This window comes from Rhinoderma darwinii, chromosome 2 (genome assembly GCF_050947455.1).
Source record: "Rhinoderma darwinii isolate aRhiDar2 chromosome 2, aRhiDar2.hap1, whole genome shotgun sequence".
In the NCBI taxonomy this organism is placed as follows: Eukaryota; Metazoa; Chordata; class Amphibia; order Anura; family Rhinodermatidae; genus Rhinoderma; species Rhinoderma darwinii.
The window spans coordinates 312,293,974-312,306,480 of record NC_134688.1 but is presented as its reverse complement, the minus strand read 5'-3'; the positions used below and the strand labels follow the sequence as shown (position 1 = coordinate 312,306,480).

The 12,507-nt window shown below is 44.9% G+C and overlaps 1 protein-coding gene across 1 annotated transcript in view; it reads left to right on the top strand.

Annotated features, from left to right (window-relative positions):
• Positions 1-12,507, top strand: part of CACNA1S (calcium voltage-gated channel subunit alpha1 S) — a 960,893-nt gene that overhangs the window by 531,952 nt on the left and 416,434 nt on the right. The window contains exons 22-23 of the mRNA XM_075853532.1: positions 9,062-9,149; positions 11,371-11,478. Coding sequence (XP_075709647.1) covers positions 9,062-9,149; positions 11,371-11,478 — 196 coding nt within the window. The remainder of the gene's footprint in view (positions 1-9,061; positions 9,150-11,370; positions 11,479-12,507) is intronic.

Genomic DNA, 12,507 nt, shown 5'->3' with positions numbered 1-12,507 from the left:
GTTTAATACAGAGAACATAAGCAATTTGACCATCCATGACACCTTTTCCTGACCAATTACTACAGGGGGCTGTGTATGGCGCTATCTACAGGGGCCTGTGTATGGTGCTATCTATAGGGGGCGCTGTGTGGTGGAATCTATAGGGAGGCACTATCTACAAGGGGGGATTGTGTGTTACCCAGCGGAAGGGGAGCCCCAGTCAAAAGTTTGCTATGGGGCCCAGTCTTTCCTAGTTACGCCACTGGTTCCACTCCTTGTTTTGGCTTAAAAAATAGATGCAAAATCTGCACTGTGGGAAGTCAACCTAATGGTATGTTCACATAGTACTTTTAGGAGGTGTAGCCGATCTAGAACCCGCAGGCAATAAAAAAAACACACTAAATTGTGGTGAATATTTTTATCCAGAATTTTCGCTGCAGAAAAAAACAAAACAATACTTACTTTACTGATGATACCATGGCGACGAATACCTCTGTTCTCTGCTCAGCACGGCCTCCTGTGATAACGCAGCAGCCCATTTGACCACTACAGTCTGTAATTAACTGCAGCAGTCACATGGGGTGAAACGTCTGACGGCTCCTTGCTCCACCATTGGTTTCAACTGTGTCTGCGTCCTAAGGATGCAAATAGAGTTTAAACCGTGACATGCCACTGCCCGGGAAAGTGGGACACCACACAGAATCCGGGACTGTCCCGCTGGATCCGGGATGGTTGGGAGGTATGAAGTATTGGCTGTTTATTTGTTTTCTAAACTCTGTTTTCCGCAGTGGTGATTCCGGACAAAAATCTGCAGCACAATTTGGTGCAGTTTTTCGAGCAAAATACCCTGCTGGTTCTAGGTCACATAAGCTACAGTTTTTACGTAGTGTATCCACCCTGTTTGTGCATAAGGTGTGTAATAAAGGCTCAGCTGACAAGTGGATGCAATTCTAAGCAATGCTTTCTGAGCTAAATATCCTTGACTCCAGACTGATACATTAAACCACTAGATTTGTGCAGCTGCTGATGTATTTAGCACACAGAGCATTGCCCAGACTGGATAAAATTATATTCACTACTCAGCTGAGGGCAGGACTAGGTATTTACAGGTTTGCTGACTCTGGCTATAAAAGAAAGTGTTCTTATTGACTGACAGAAAACAAATGTATTGAAAATGGTAAGGTTTTGAAACACAGAGTATATTAGAAAGTTATAGAACATTTCATTCATACAGTGATTAAACATTATTTATATAAAAATCGAAAAGCCCTTCTTGACATTTCTAATAACTGTCACACTGTTACAATCTAATGGCGCAATCTCAGAAGCTGAGCTTGCTCCAACAGCCGAGGTTGACAGTCAACTGTATATTACAGCTGACACCCTGCTGTAACAACAGGGAACAGAGCTAGCTCCAATCCCTGCCGATTAACCCCTTAGATGTCTCGTCAATAGTGACCGCGCGGTGTCGATGGTTGCTATGGCAATCGTAGGCCTTCAAATGGCCTCCGGGTCTGCCACGTACAGAACCCTGCTAGAGGCGCGGCTTAATTGGTTTCTGGCAGGAAGCATAGGTAGTACAATGTATTATAATAGCGATCAGCGGTGCAGGCCTTCAAGTCCCCTAGTGGTATTAAAAAAAAAGTCTAAATCAAAATTTTTTCCCTTATCAAGTCCTTTATTATTGGAAAAAAATGAAAAAAGTAAAATATACCTAATATTTTTGCATCAATATCGGCCTGAACTATAAAAATGTGATGTTATTTATCCTGCACGGTGAACGCCTTAAAAAAAATAACTAAGAAACAATCCAAGAATTGCTGTTGTTTGGGCACCTTGCCTTCCAAAATTGGAATAAAAGTGATCAAAAATGTGCATATATCCCAAAATAGCTTGCCCACAAAAAACAACAGCTTATATTTTTCGATTAAAAAATTATAAAGTTATGGCTCTCAGAACACGTTGACACAAAAAAATACCTTCTTTTTACAAAAGAGTTATTTTATTGTGGAAAAAGTTGTAAAACATCAAAAAATATATAAATTTGGTAGCGCCGGAATCGTACTGGCCGCCAGAATAAAGCTAACATGTCATTTGTAACGCACCATGAAGGCTAAAAAAAGCAATGCCAGAATTACTGTCACCTATCCGCTCAAAAAATAGGATAAAAAGTGATCAAAATTTGCAAGTACCCCAAAATGGTATCAATAAAAACTAAAGCTGCAAGAAAACAAGCAAACCTAGAGCTCCGTCGACGGAAAAGCAAAAAAGTTATGGCTCTCAGAATATGACGACATAAAACAAAAAGTGTTTTATTGTGCAAAAGTAGTAAAATATAAAAAAACATCAATTTTTATATGTTTTAGGCCCCATGCACACGACTGTAAAAATGCCCGTAATTACGGGCCGTAATTACGGCACGTTTTTACGGGCCCATGGACTTCTATTGGCCACGGGTACCTCCCCGTATGCTTATGGGAAAGTGCCCGTGCCGTTGAAAAATATAGAACATGTCCTATTTCGGGCCGTATTTAGAAGTCTATGGGGCTCCCGTAATTACGGGTGACTACGTGTGTGCACCCGTAATTACGGGAGCGCTGCTAGGCGACGTCTGTAAATAGTCACTGTCCAGGGTGCTGAAAGAGTTAAACGATCGGCAGTAACTGTTTCAGCACCCTGGACAGTGACTTCCGATCATAATATAGATCAACCTGTAAAAAAAACCTGTGACCGCTGCAGCCAATCACAGGCCAATCACAGGCTGCAGCTGTCACATGGACTGCCGCGTCATCCAGGGAGGTCGGACTGGATGTCAAGAGAGGGACGCGTTACCAAGACAACGGCCGGGTAAGTATGAATTTATTTTACTTTTTCTGCGCAAAGGGCTGTCCCTTCTCTCTATCCTGCACTGATAGAGAGAAGGGGTGCCGATTACTGCAGTGTAATTTTGCAGCGAAAACGTGCCTGTAAATACTGGTGCAATACGGGTCGAATACGTGTGACCAAGGACCCGTATTTCCGCCAGTATTTACCGGTGGACAAAAATACGGTCGTGTGCATGGGGCCTTACCATAATCATACTGACCTGCAGAATAAAGTTAACATGTAATTTATACAGCATGGTGAATGCCACATTAAAAAAAAAATATAGAAAACTATGCAGGAATTGCGTTTTTTTAATCACTTTGCATCGCAAAAAATTGAATAAAAAGTGATCATAGAGTCGCATGTACCACAAATTAGTACTAATAAAAACTAGAGCTCATCCTAAAAGAAAAACGCCCTCGTACCACTACATCTATGAAGTGATAAAAATGTATGGCCTCCATGAGTGGGGGATGAAAAAAATATGCCGATGTGCAGGCCAGAGGGGAATATTTCTACTGTTTCAAGAGGTGATTATCAAGGCACTAATATTTGGGAACCAGGAAGAGGAGGGCCCAAACATATCTGCTGGAAGGGAGCGTGCCTGTATTGTACCAGGACAACACTTTTTTCAGCAAAATTCCCCAAATTGCAAAGGTGCAAGGTGTGTACCAAAAGGGGAGATAAGAAAGGACATTTATCAGTGCGAAACTGACCTGTGCATAAAGGATTGCTTCAAAGCATAAGTGCGGATTTACACGAACGTGATATACGTCCGTGCAACGCGCGTGATTTTCTCGCGCCTCGCACGGACCTATATTAGTCTATGGGGCCGTGCAAACAGTCCGTGATTTTTACGCAGCGGGTGTCCGCTGCGTAAAACTCATGACAGGTTCTATATTTCTGCGCTGTTCGCACATCACGCACCTATTGAAGTCAATGGGTGCGTGAAAATCACGCGCACAACACGGAAGCACTTCCGTGGGACGCGCGTGATTCGCGCAACAGCAGTAAGAAGTATGATTGAAAACAGAAAAGCACCACGTGCTTTTCTGTTTACAAACATACAAACAGAGTGTCATAATGATGGCGGCTGCGCGAAAATCACACAGCCACGCATCGTATGGTGATGACACACGGAGCTGTTAAGTGCCTTTTGCGCGCGCAAAACGGCGTGTTTTTTTGCGCGCGTAAAACGCACACGCTCGTGTAAATCCTCCCTAAGACTAAGTTATCACTACCATGAAGCTCCGTTTAGCTCTCTTCCATCAGAGGAACGGATGAACGAGAGTCTAAATGGAAATCATCACTTCCATTAGAATTACGATTGATTTTAATGCTAATTCTTTTGTTTCAGATGCTTTCTGTTTGCCGCCATTCGCTAGGTTTCCATTTTTTTTGACGGAAGCAAAAGTACAGTCTGCAGCACTTTTGCTTCCGTGAAAAAACAAAAGAATTCTAGCGAACGGAGGCAAATGGAATGCATCTCAAACAAAAGAATTACCATTGAAATCAATGGCAATTCTAATGGAAGTGATGATTTCCGTTTAGACTCTCGTTCCTCTCTTCCTCTGAAGAAAGAGAGCTAAACGGAGCATAATCATTTTATTATTTATTTATCCCATAAACCTTATTATGTCCTGATGTTCTCTGCCCAGCTTACATATACCCCCACCAGTGGCGGATTAAGTAGACCATAGGCCCTGGGCTGTTACTCAAACTTGGGCCCCCCTTCCGCACCGCCGCCCTGCCACGCTGTAACTATTGTTAATACTACCTTTTTGGGCAAGCATTATCAAATGGGTGTTACGATTCCCCTTGTCACAGGGCTGTGTCCCTACATACTGACAGTATCATACTGTGCAGGGACACATCCTCCTGACAAGGGGAATTGTCTATCAGTCCTGGACTGCAGAAAGACTTTTTGTGAAATACAAGGATTTCCTATAATAAACATGTCAGGAGAGGTGACAGATTCTCTATAAATCTAGTGACTCACAGGTGACGATGTCTCTTTTCTTCTCCATCCGGTCCAGAGCTCATGACGACTTTTCCCGGCCAAGACCCATTTCTGCAGAATTTGCCACTCAGATATCTTCGGCTCCTCACTTTTCCAACATTTCCACACCTATAAACGAAAATAAAATGATCATGGTGCCACATACTGTGCCCCTAAATATAATAGCACCAAACACTGTGCGGCTGAATATAATGATACCATACACTGTAAAACACCACATACACACAGCCCCCTGTACATAGTGCCACACACAGCCCCCTGTATATATCACACATCCCCCTATAGCTAGCTATATAGCTATAGCTATAACACACATCCCCCCCGTAGAGAGCGTTACACACAGCCCTCTGTAGAGAGCGCCACACAGCCCTCCCCCTCTTGTAAATAGCGCCACAGAGCCCCGCCTGTAAAGAGCGCGACACACATACCGCTGTGGATAGCGCCACACAGCCCCCCTTGTATATAGTGCTACAACGCCCTGCCCCTTTGTACATAGTCACACAGCGCTCCCCCTTGTATATAGTGTCACAAAGCGCTCCCCCTTTGTATATAGTGTCACACAGCGCTCCCCCTTTGTATATAGGGACACTTAGCACTCCCCCCTTGTATATAGGGCCACATAGCGCTCCCCCTTGTATATAGTGCACACAGCGCTCCTCTCCCCCCTTGTATATAGGGTCACACAGCACTTCCCCCCCCTTGTATATAGAGCTACACAGCTCTCCCCCACTTGCAAATAGGGCCACATAGCGCTCCCCCTTGTATATAGTGCACACAGCGCTCCCCCTTGTATATAGTACACACAGCGCTCCCCCTTTGTATATAGTGCACACAGCACTCCCCACTTGTATATAGTGCACACAGCGCTCCCCCCTTGTATATAGTGCACACAGCGCTCCTCTCCCACCTTGTATATAGGGTCACACAGCACTTTCCCCCTTGTATATAGGGCTACACAGCGCTTCCCCCCTTGCGTATAGGGCCACATAGCGCTCCCCCTTGTATATAGTGCACACAGCGCTCCCCCCTTGTATATAGTGCACACAGCGCTCCCCCCTTGTATATAGTGCACACAGCGCTCCCCCTTTTTATATAGTGCAGACAGTGCTCCCCCCTTGTATATAGTGCACACGGCACTCCCCCTTTGTATATAGTGCACACAGCACTCCCCTTTGTATATAGTGCACACAGCACTCCCCCTTTGTATATAGGGCCACACACCAATCCCCCCATTGTATATAGTGTCACAGAGCACTCCCCCCCTTTGTATATAGTGTCACCCAGCGCTCCCCTCCCCCTTGCATATAGGCCCACACAGCGCTACCCTCCCCCTTGTATATAGGGACACCCAGAACTCCCCCTTGTATATAGTGTAACGGAGCACTCCCCCCTCCTTGAATATATACACAGCACTACCCCCACCGAAAAATAATATATATCTATTTTACATACCTTCCCCTTTGGCGGCCGCTCCAGTTGGACACATGTGAATCCTCCGGACTAGACGCATGCGCAGACCGGCGTGATGCAGTACCTCATCACGCCGGCCTGCGCGGGGAGTCTTCCCAGCGCCTTATAGGCTGTATGCCTAACGTGGCCTGCAGCCTATAATATTTATCTGTATCTGAGTCCTAAGGACTCAGATACAAATGAATGTGGCTGCCGCTAGCACCGGGGCCCCCTCTGGTGCTAGTGACGCCACCGGTCATGAGGGGGCCCATGTGGTCATGTGCGGTTCGGGCAGCCATGGGCCCCGGGCGGCTGCATAAATCGCCCTAATGATGATCCGCCACTGACCCCCACATTATAAACTGAAACATCAGTAAAAGCCCTACAGTATGCCCAAACAGCAGTTTACTTCCACATATAAGGCATTGTTAGGCTGGATTCACACGAGCATGTTCGGTCCGTAAAGGACGGAACGTATTTCGGCCGCAAGTCCCGGACCAAACATACTGCAGGGAGCCGGGCTCCTAGCATCATAGTTATGTACGACGCTAGGAGTCCCTGCCTCGCTGCGAGACAATTTTCCCGTACTGTAATCATGTTTTCAGTATGGGACAGTAGTTCCACGGAGAGGCAGGGACTCTTAGCGTCGTACATAACTATGATGCTAGTAGCCAGACTCCATGCAGTGTGTTCGGTCCGGGACTTGCGGCCGAAATACGTTCCGTCCTTTACGGACCGAACATGCTCGTGTGAATCCTCTTAACAACTTTTGGGGTGTGTGTCTCTGGTGGCACAAGCTGGGCACAACATATTTGGCTTTGAAATAGCTTATCTGTGGAAAAAAATGCACTTTTCACTTTGCACCATTCGCAGAGAAACAGCCAAAGTTGCCCAACTGATTTTTTTTTTAGCCTGAAGCCCTGTGTAGTGACCCGTCGGAACAGAAGGCCGTTTTTCCATTGCAATCAATGGGCAGATGTTTGGAGGCGTTCTGCTTCCAATTTTTAGGCCGTTTTTCGTCCGTTTACGGCCCGAAAAACGGCCGAAAATAAGCCGTGTGAACGTACCCTAACACACAGTTGTCAATTCATTCACACACTTCCAAAAGGAATAGGGACCAGTTCACACTGAGTTTTTTTAAACGTTTATTGACGCTGAAACGCGCCAAAAAACGTCCGAAAATGCATCCTATTGATTTCAATGGGTGGCGGAGGCATTTTTTCCCGCGAGTGGAAAAACCGTCTCGCGGGAAAAAGAAGCGACATGCCCTATCTTCGGGTGTTTATGTCTCTGACATCCTATTGACATCAATGGGAGGCAGAGAAAGCATATGTCGCAGCATTTTTTGGCCGCGGCGCTCAATAGATGCGGGCGAACAAAAAGCCCCAAAAAATGCCGCAAAAAACGCGGCAAACGGCGTGCAGGCACGTTCGTCTGAATAAGCCCTAATGCTGCAGTTCTGTTGTGTTTTTAAAAGAAATAATGTATGGACATAGTTTTCACCCGTTTTGAAGTTTGTTAGGTGCCTCCTGTATATAGCTCATTACTATGCATTGCAGAACTGTTAGCAAAAACACAAGCAGTTCAGCAACAACTTTGGCAGCGCGGTCATTAACCGCATGCGGTCGGACATTATGAAGATGCAGTTAACTGCACTAAAAACACATTGTAATATAATAGCAGCAGTCTGTCCATAACTAAAATTTCACCATTGACTTCTATTGAAAAATGACTTGCTGCAGTTTAAAAATGCAACATAATAGCACCGTGACCGCACCGTGTGGCCTTACCCTTATAATGGCTGGAGGTTACTTAAAGAGGTTGTATAGGATTAGAAATACGTGACTGCTTTCTTTCAAAAACAATGCCACACCTGTCCTCAGGTTGTGTGTGGTATTACAGCTCTTCTCTAATTACTTTAATAGAGATGAGCTGCAATACCATACACAACCCAAAGACAGGTGTGACACTGTTTGTGGAAGAAAGCAGCCATGTTTTTTTAATCCTGTACAACTCCTTTTAGATTTAGAGAATGTTTCACCTATACAAGCCATGCAAAAACTGTGGTAAAAGACATACGGATTTGCCACACGACACAATGCCGGTACCAGTCAACGCATAAGAATATACCCTAAGGCCGGGTTCACGGGTCGGATACGCTGCCTAAAAACTGTTCAGCGTATATACGACCTGGAACCCGCAGCACCTCCTGTCCGGAAAATCGCACCACATTGTGGTGCGGTTTTTCGGATGGAATTTCTGCTGCGGAAAGCAGCACTTGAAAAGAAAAACGTCGATACTTACCCCTCCCTGTTCTCTGCGTGTAGTCCGGCCTCCTACGATAACGTTGCAGGCCATGTGACGCTGCAGCCTGCGGATGTGCAGGAAGGCGTTCTGGGTAAGTATGGCTTTCTGTTGCGGATTTTGCATCCCCATTGAATTCAATGGGGGAAAACCTGCAACAGAAAATCATCAAAAACGCTGCATAAATTAACATGCTGCGGAATTAAATTCCGCAACACAGGTCAATTTATTAACGTATACTCTGCACTTATTTTACGCAGCGTGGGCATGAAATTTCCATATTCTCATCCACTTTCCTGCTACAGTAAATGCTGCCGAATTTTCTGCACACAATTCCGTTGCGGAAATTCCGCAGCATTTACGTTACGTGGGTACCCGGCCTAACACGAAAGTGTGTTTGCTAACTTTTTTCTGTTAAACTCACCCTATTTTTTATTATCTAAGGTCCAGTGCTATCTCTGTTGTAAAGATTCTTAGAGTACTCAGAGTTTTACGTCCACTTCGTGCCATAAACCGTGCTAAAGGCCTGAAGGTAGGTAGAGTTCAGTAATCATTTTTATAGAAGTTAAAGGGGTATTCCTATCTCACACATTTATGGAATATCCACAGGATATTTATGGCATATCTACAGGATATGTCATAAATGTGTGATAGGCAGGGTGTTGCTAGGATCTTAAAAGATCAGGCGCACAAACCACAATGCATATCTTTTGCCACTCATCCACCCCAAGAAATATATTGAAGACAGCACAACTATAAAATAACTTTTACAACACAAGAGGATTAGATATAACCCGCTCATCAGCATGCTGTCCCTGGTAATTACTTTATAAGGAAACATGTACCCATAGATACATCAGCCTTGCACCAAAATAATTAGTCTTATCATGAACGCTAATGTGTGTGTGTGTGTGTGTGTGTGTGTGTGTGTGTGTGTGTGTGTATATATATATATATATATATATGTTAATTATAAATTCATGCACTAAATAATACATATATTCACCACAAAGACCAATATGACCAATAGTACCACAATAACAGGCCCGAACAGTGGTCACATACCAGTTCTACACTGGCGCTCTACAGAGTATTATCATTCTGCACACCTTATATAAGTGAATACAGGACAATTACATCCAGTAACTCGCATGTGAACTCTCCGCTGATTGAGTTGTTCACTTTCATTCTCGCCATGACGACTTCTCCCAGTCACCGCTTGTTTCTGCCCCATACAAAAATAGTCTACTTCCTGCCCGCTAATGCAGCAGTTCTCCCTTGTGTGCCTCCACTCAGTAATAGTGCCTCCTGTGTGCCCACACAGTAATGTGCCCCCTGAGTGCCCACACACAGTATTGGTGCCCGCCTCACAGTAATACCTCTTCCTTAAATCCACCCACAGTAAAAGTGTCCCTCCAGTATTGGTGCTAACTCAGTGCCCTCCACACAGTATATGTGCCCCCCCCCACTCAGTATTGGTGCCCCTTAGTGTCTCCATAATGACTCCTTAGTGTTCTCACAGTAATACTGCCTCCATAGTCCCCCCACTCAGTAATCATGCCCCCATGGTTCCCCCATTCAGAAATGCTTCACCGTGTGCCCTCTACTCTGTAATGCTGCCACATCTTAGTGCCCCCATTTAGTAATGCTGCTGCCCCTAGATCCCATTACTTAGTAATACCCTCCCTAGTGCCCCTTACTCAGTAATGCTGCCCCCTTGTGCCTTCTACTCAGTAATGCTGCCACCTTTTAGTGTCCCCATTCAGTTATGCTGCCACCCTCTAGTTGCCCCACTCACTAATGCTGCAAACCTTTAATGCCCCATTTGTTAATTCTGCCACCCCTTCTGAGTACCTTCCACTCACAATGCTACCCACCCAGTGCCCTCACCTCCCCCTATTGTCCCCACATTCCTAGTGCCAGTACTCAATAATGGCTCATCCTTAGTGTTCAGGAATACCCAAAGAAAAAAATTAAACTAATACTCACCTATCCCCGTTCCCATGCCAAACCGCTCTGTCTCTTTAGGTCTGCAGCCAATGAGATACTGGGAAGGGATCTTTACGCAAGCCGACGTAATGATGTCACTGCACAGCACCGCCCTGCCCAGCGGCCCCATCCTGGCCTCTCATATGCTGCAGGACTATAGTAGGCTATATAAGAGTGAATGGCGTTGCAGGGACCTGGCAGCTCCCTGCCCCACCATAGTATTTAACTATATCTGCGTCCTAAGAGGATGCAGATGCAGTTGACAGTGCCAGTTGCCTGGAGATCTGGGGCACTGGTCCAAAAATCCGGGGCTTGTGCCCGGGCTAGCGACCTCCCTGGTGATCGGTGTGAATCCCAGCTCTGGGACCTTCACCTATGTGAAGAACCCTATGTTATGGTTCCGCCAACCACCATTTTGCCTGTTGAGATGGCTGCTGGCAGAGAATGAATGGAGAGGCGTTGCACATGCGAGTGTCTCTTGCTACAGTTCTGTGGGAGTTACAGAAACAGCCGAGTAAGCAAGGCCCCTCTCCATTCATTCTGCGCCTGAGTGTAGTGGTCAGCAGATGCCTCACAAGGCGGAATGGGGGTGTGGGAGCTGGGACCAGCACCTATCACACATTTATGGCATATCCTTTGGATATGCCATAAATGTGTGAGATGCATATAACCCTCTAAACGCCCCCACTATCATATTGCTTTTTGCTATTTTCAGTTGCAATTACAATTAAAAGTTGTTGTATTTTTTTTTTACCTTTCTACAGCATGTAGTCCAGTGTGTATTTGTAGCCATTAAAACCATTGGGAATATTGTTCTGGTTACAACGCTTCTTCAGTTCATGTTTTCCTGCATTGGTGTACAACTTTTCAAGGTAAGAAATTTTAGAAAACTTGTCATGTTCCATTTATCTTAATGAATTACGTATAGCTAGGTAAACATGCCTTATAGGTATTTTTATTGACCATAGCAAATAGATACTACTATTTTGAATAAAATAACGCTCTGAGGAGGCTCTTCAAGAGCAGTACTCTGTGAAAGCACAAGCATAGTAATAAAGCAAGATTCTCAAAGTTTTGTTTTAGTTTCAAAGAGTATTATTGAATAAATACAGAAACAAAAAAAGTGCTGTACAGAAACAAGCTTAATCTGATCCTCATGCTGGGGACACATGTATAACACAAAAAAATACATAAGCATAAGCAGGAACCATATTTGTACAAACAGTGTTGGACTGGACTCAGGGGCGTAGCTAAAGGCCCATGGGCCCCCGTTGCAAAAGTCTTCTTGGCCTCCCCCAACGTCTTCTCATGGCCGACAGCCCGCAGCTTTCAATTGCATCTCTGGGTCTCCTAAGTGACCCATCGATGCAGCACTAGCAGCCAGGGGTGTCACTAAGGTCTTAAAACATCAGGGGCAATAGCCGCAATACATATGTCCCCTCCTCCTCCAAAAAAATTGTGTGTGCGTTTATGTATGTGTGTGTGTGTGTGTATGTGTGTGTATATATGTATATATATATATATATATATATATATATACAAGGAGAAGGCAGCAGCACTCACAGAGAAACCAGTAAACGGGTGCCCAGCAAAAACTTCCTGATCCTCGGACGAAATGTCAGATATAACAAAAGAAGATTTGCGGCACTCCAATGAAGAAAATGGTGGTTTATTCAATCCCAATACAAAAGCGACGTTTCAATCCTACAATAGGATCTTTATGACAGCTTATCTGTAGCACTATGACCCTATAGCTATGGATAAAGGGCCCAGGTCGCTGATATTGCGGATCCAACGCTGGTCCCAGGAAATGTAAGTATAATAATTGCTTTGCTATTTTATGTGTTACTATTTTTTTTATGTGTGTTTGTGTTTTTTTACACGTTCGGTTGTTGGACTAC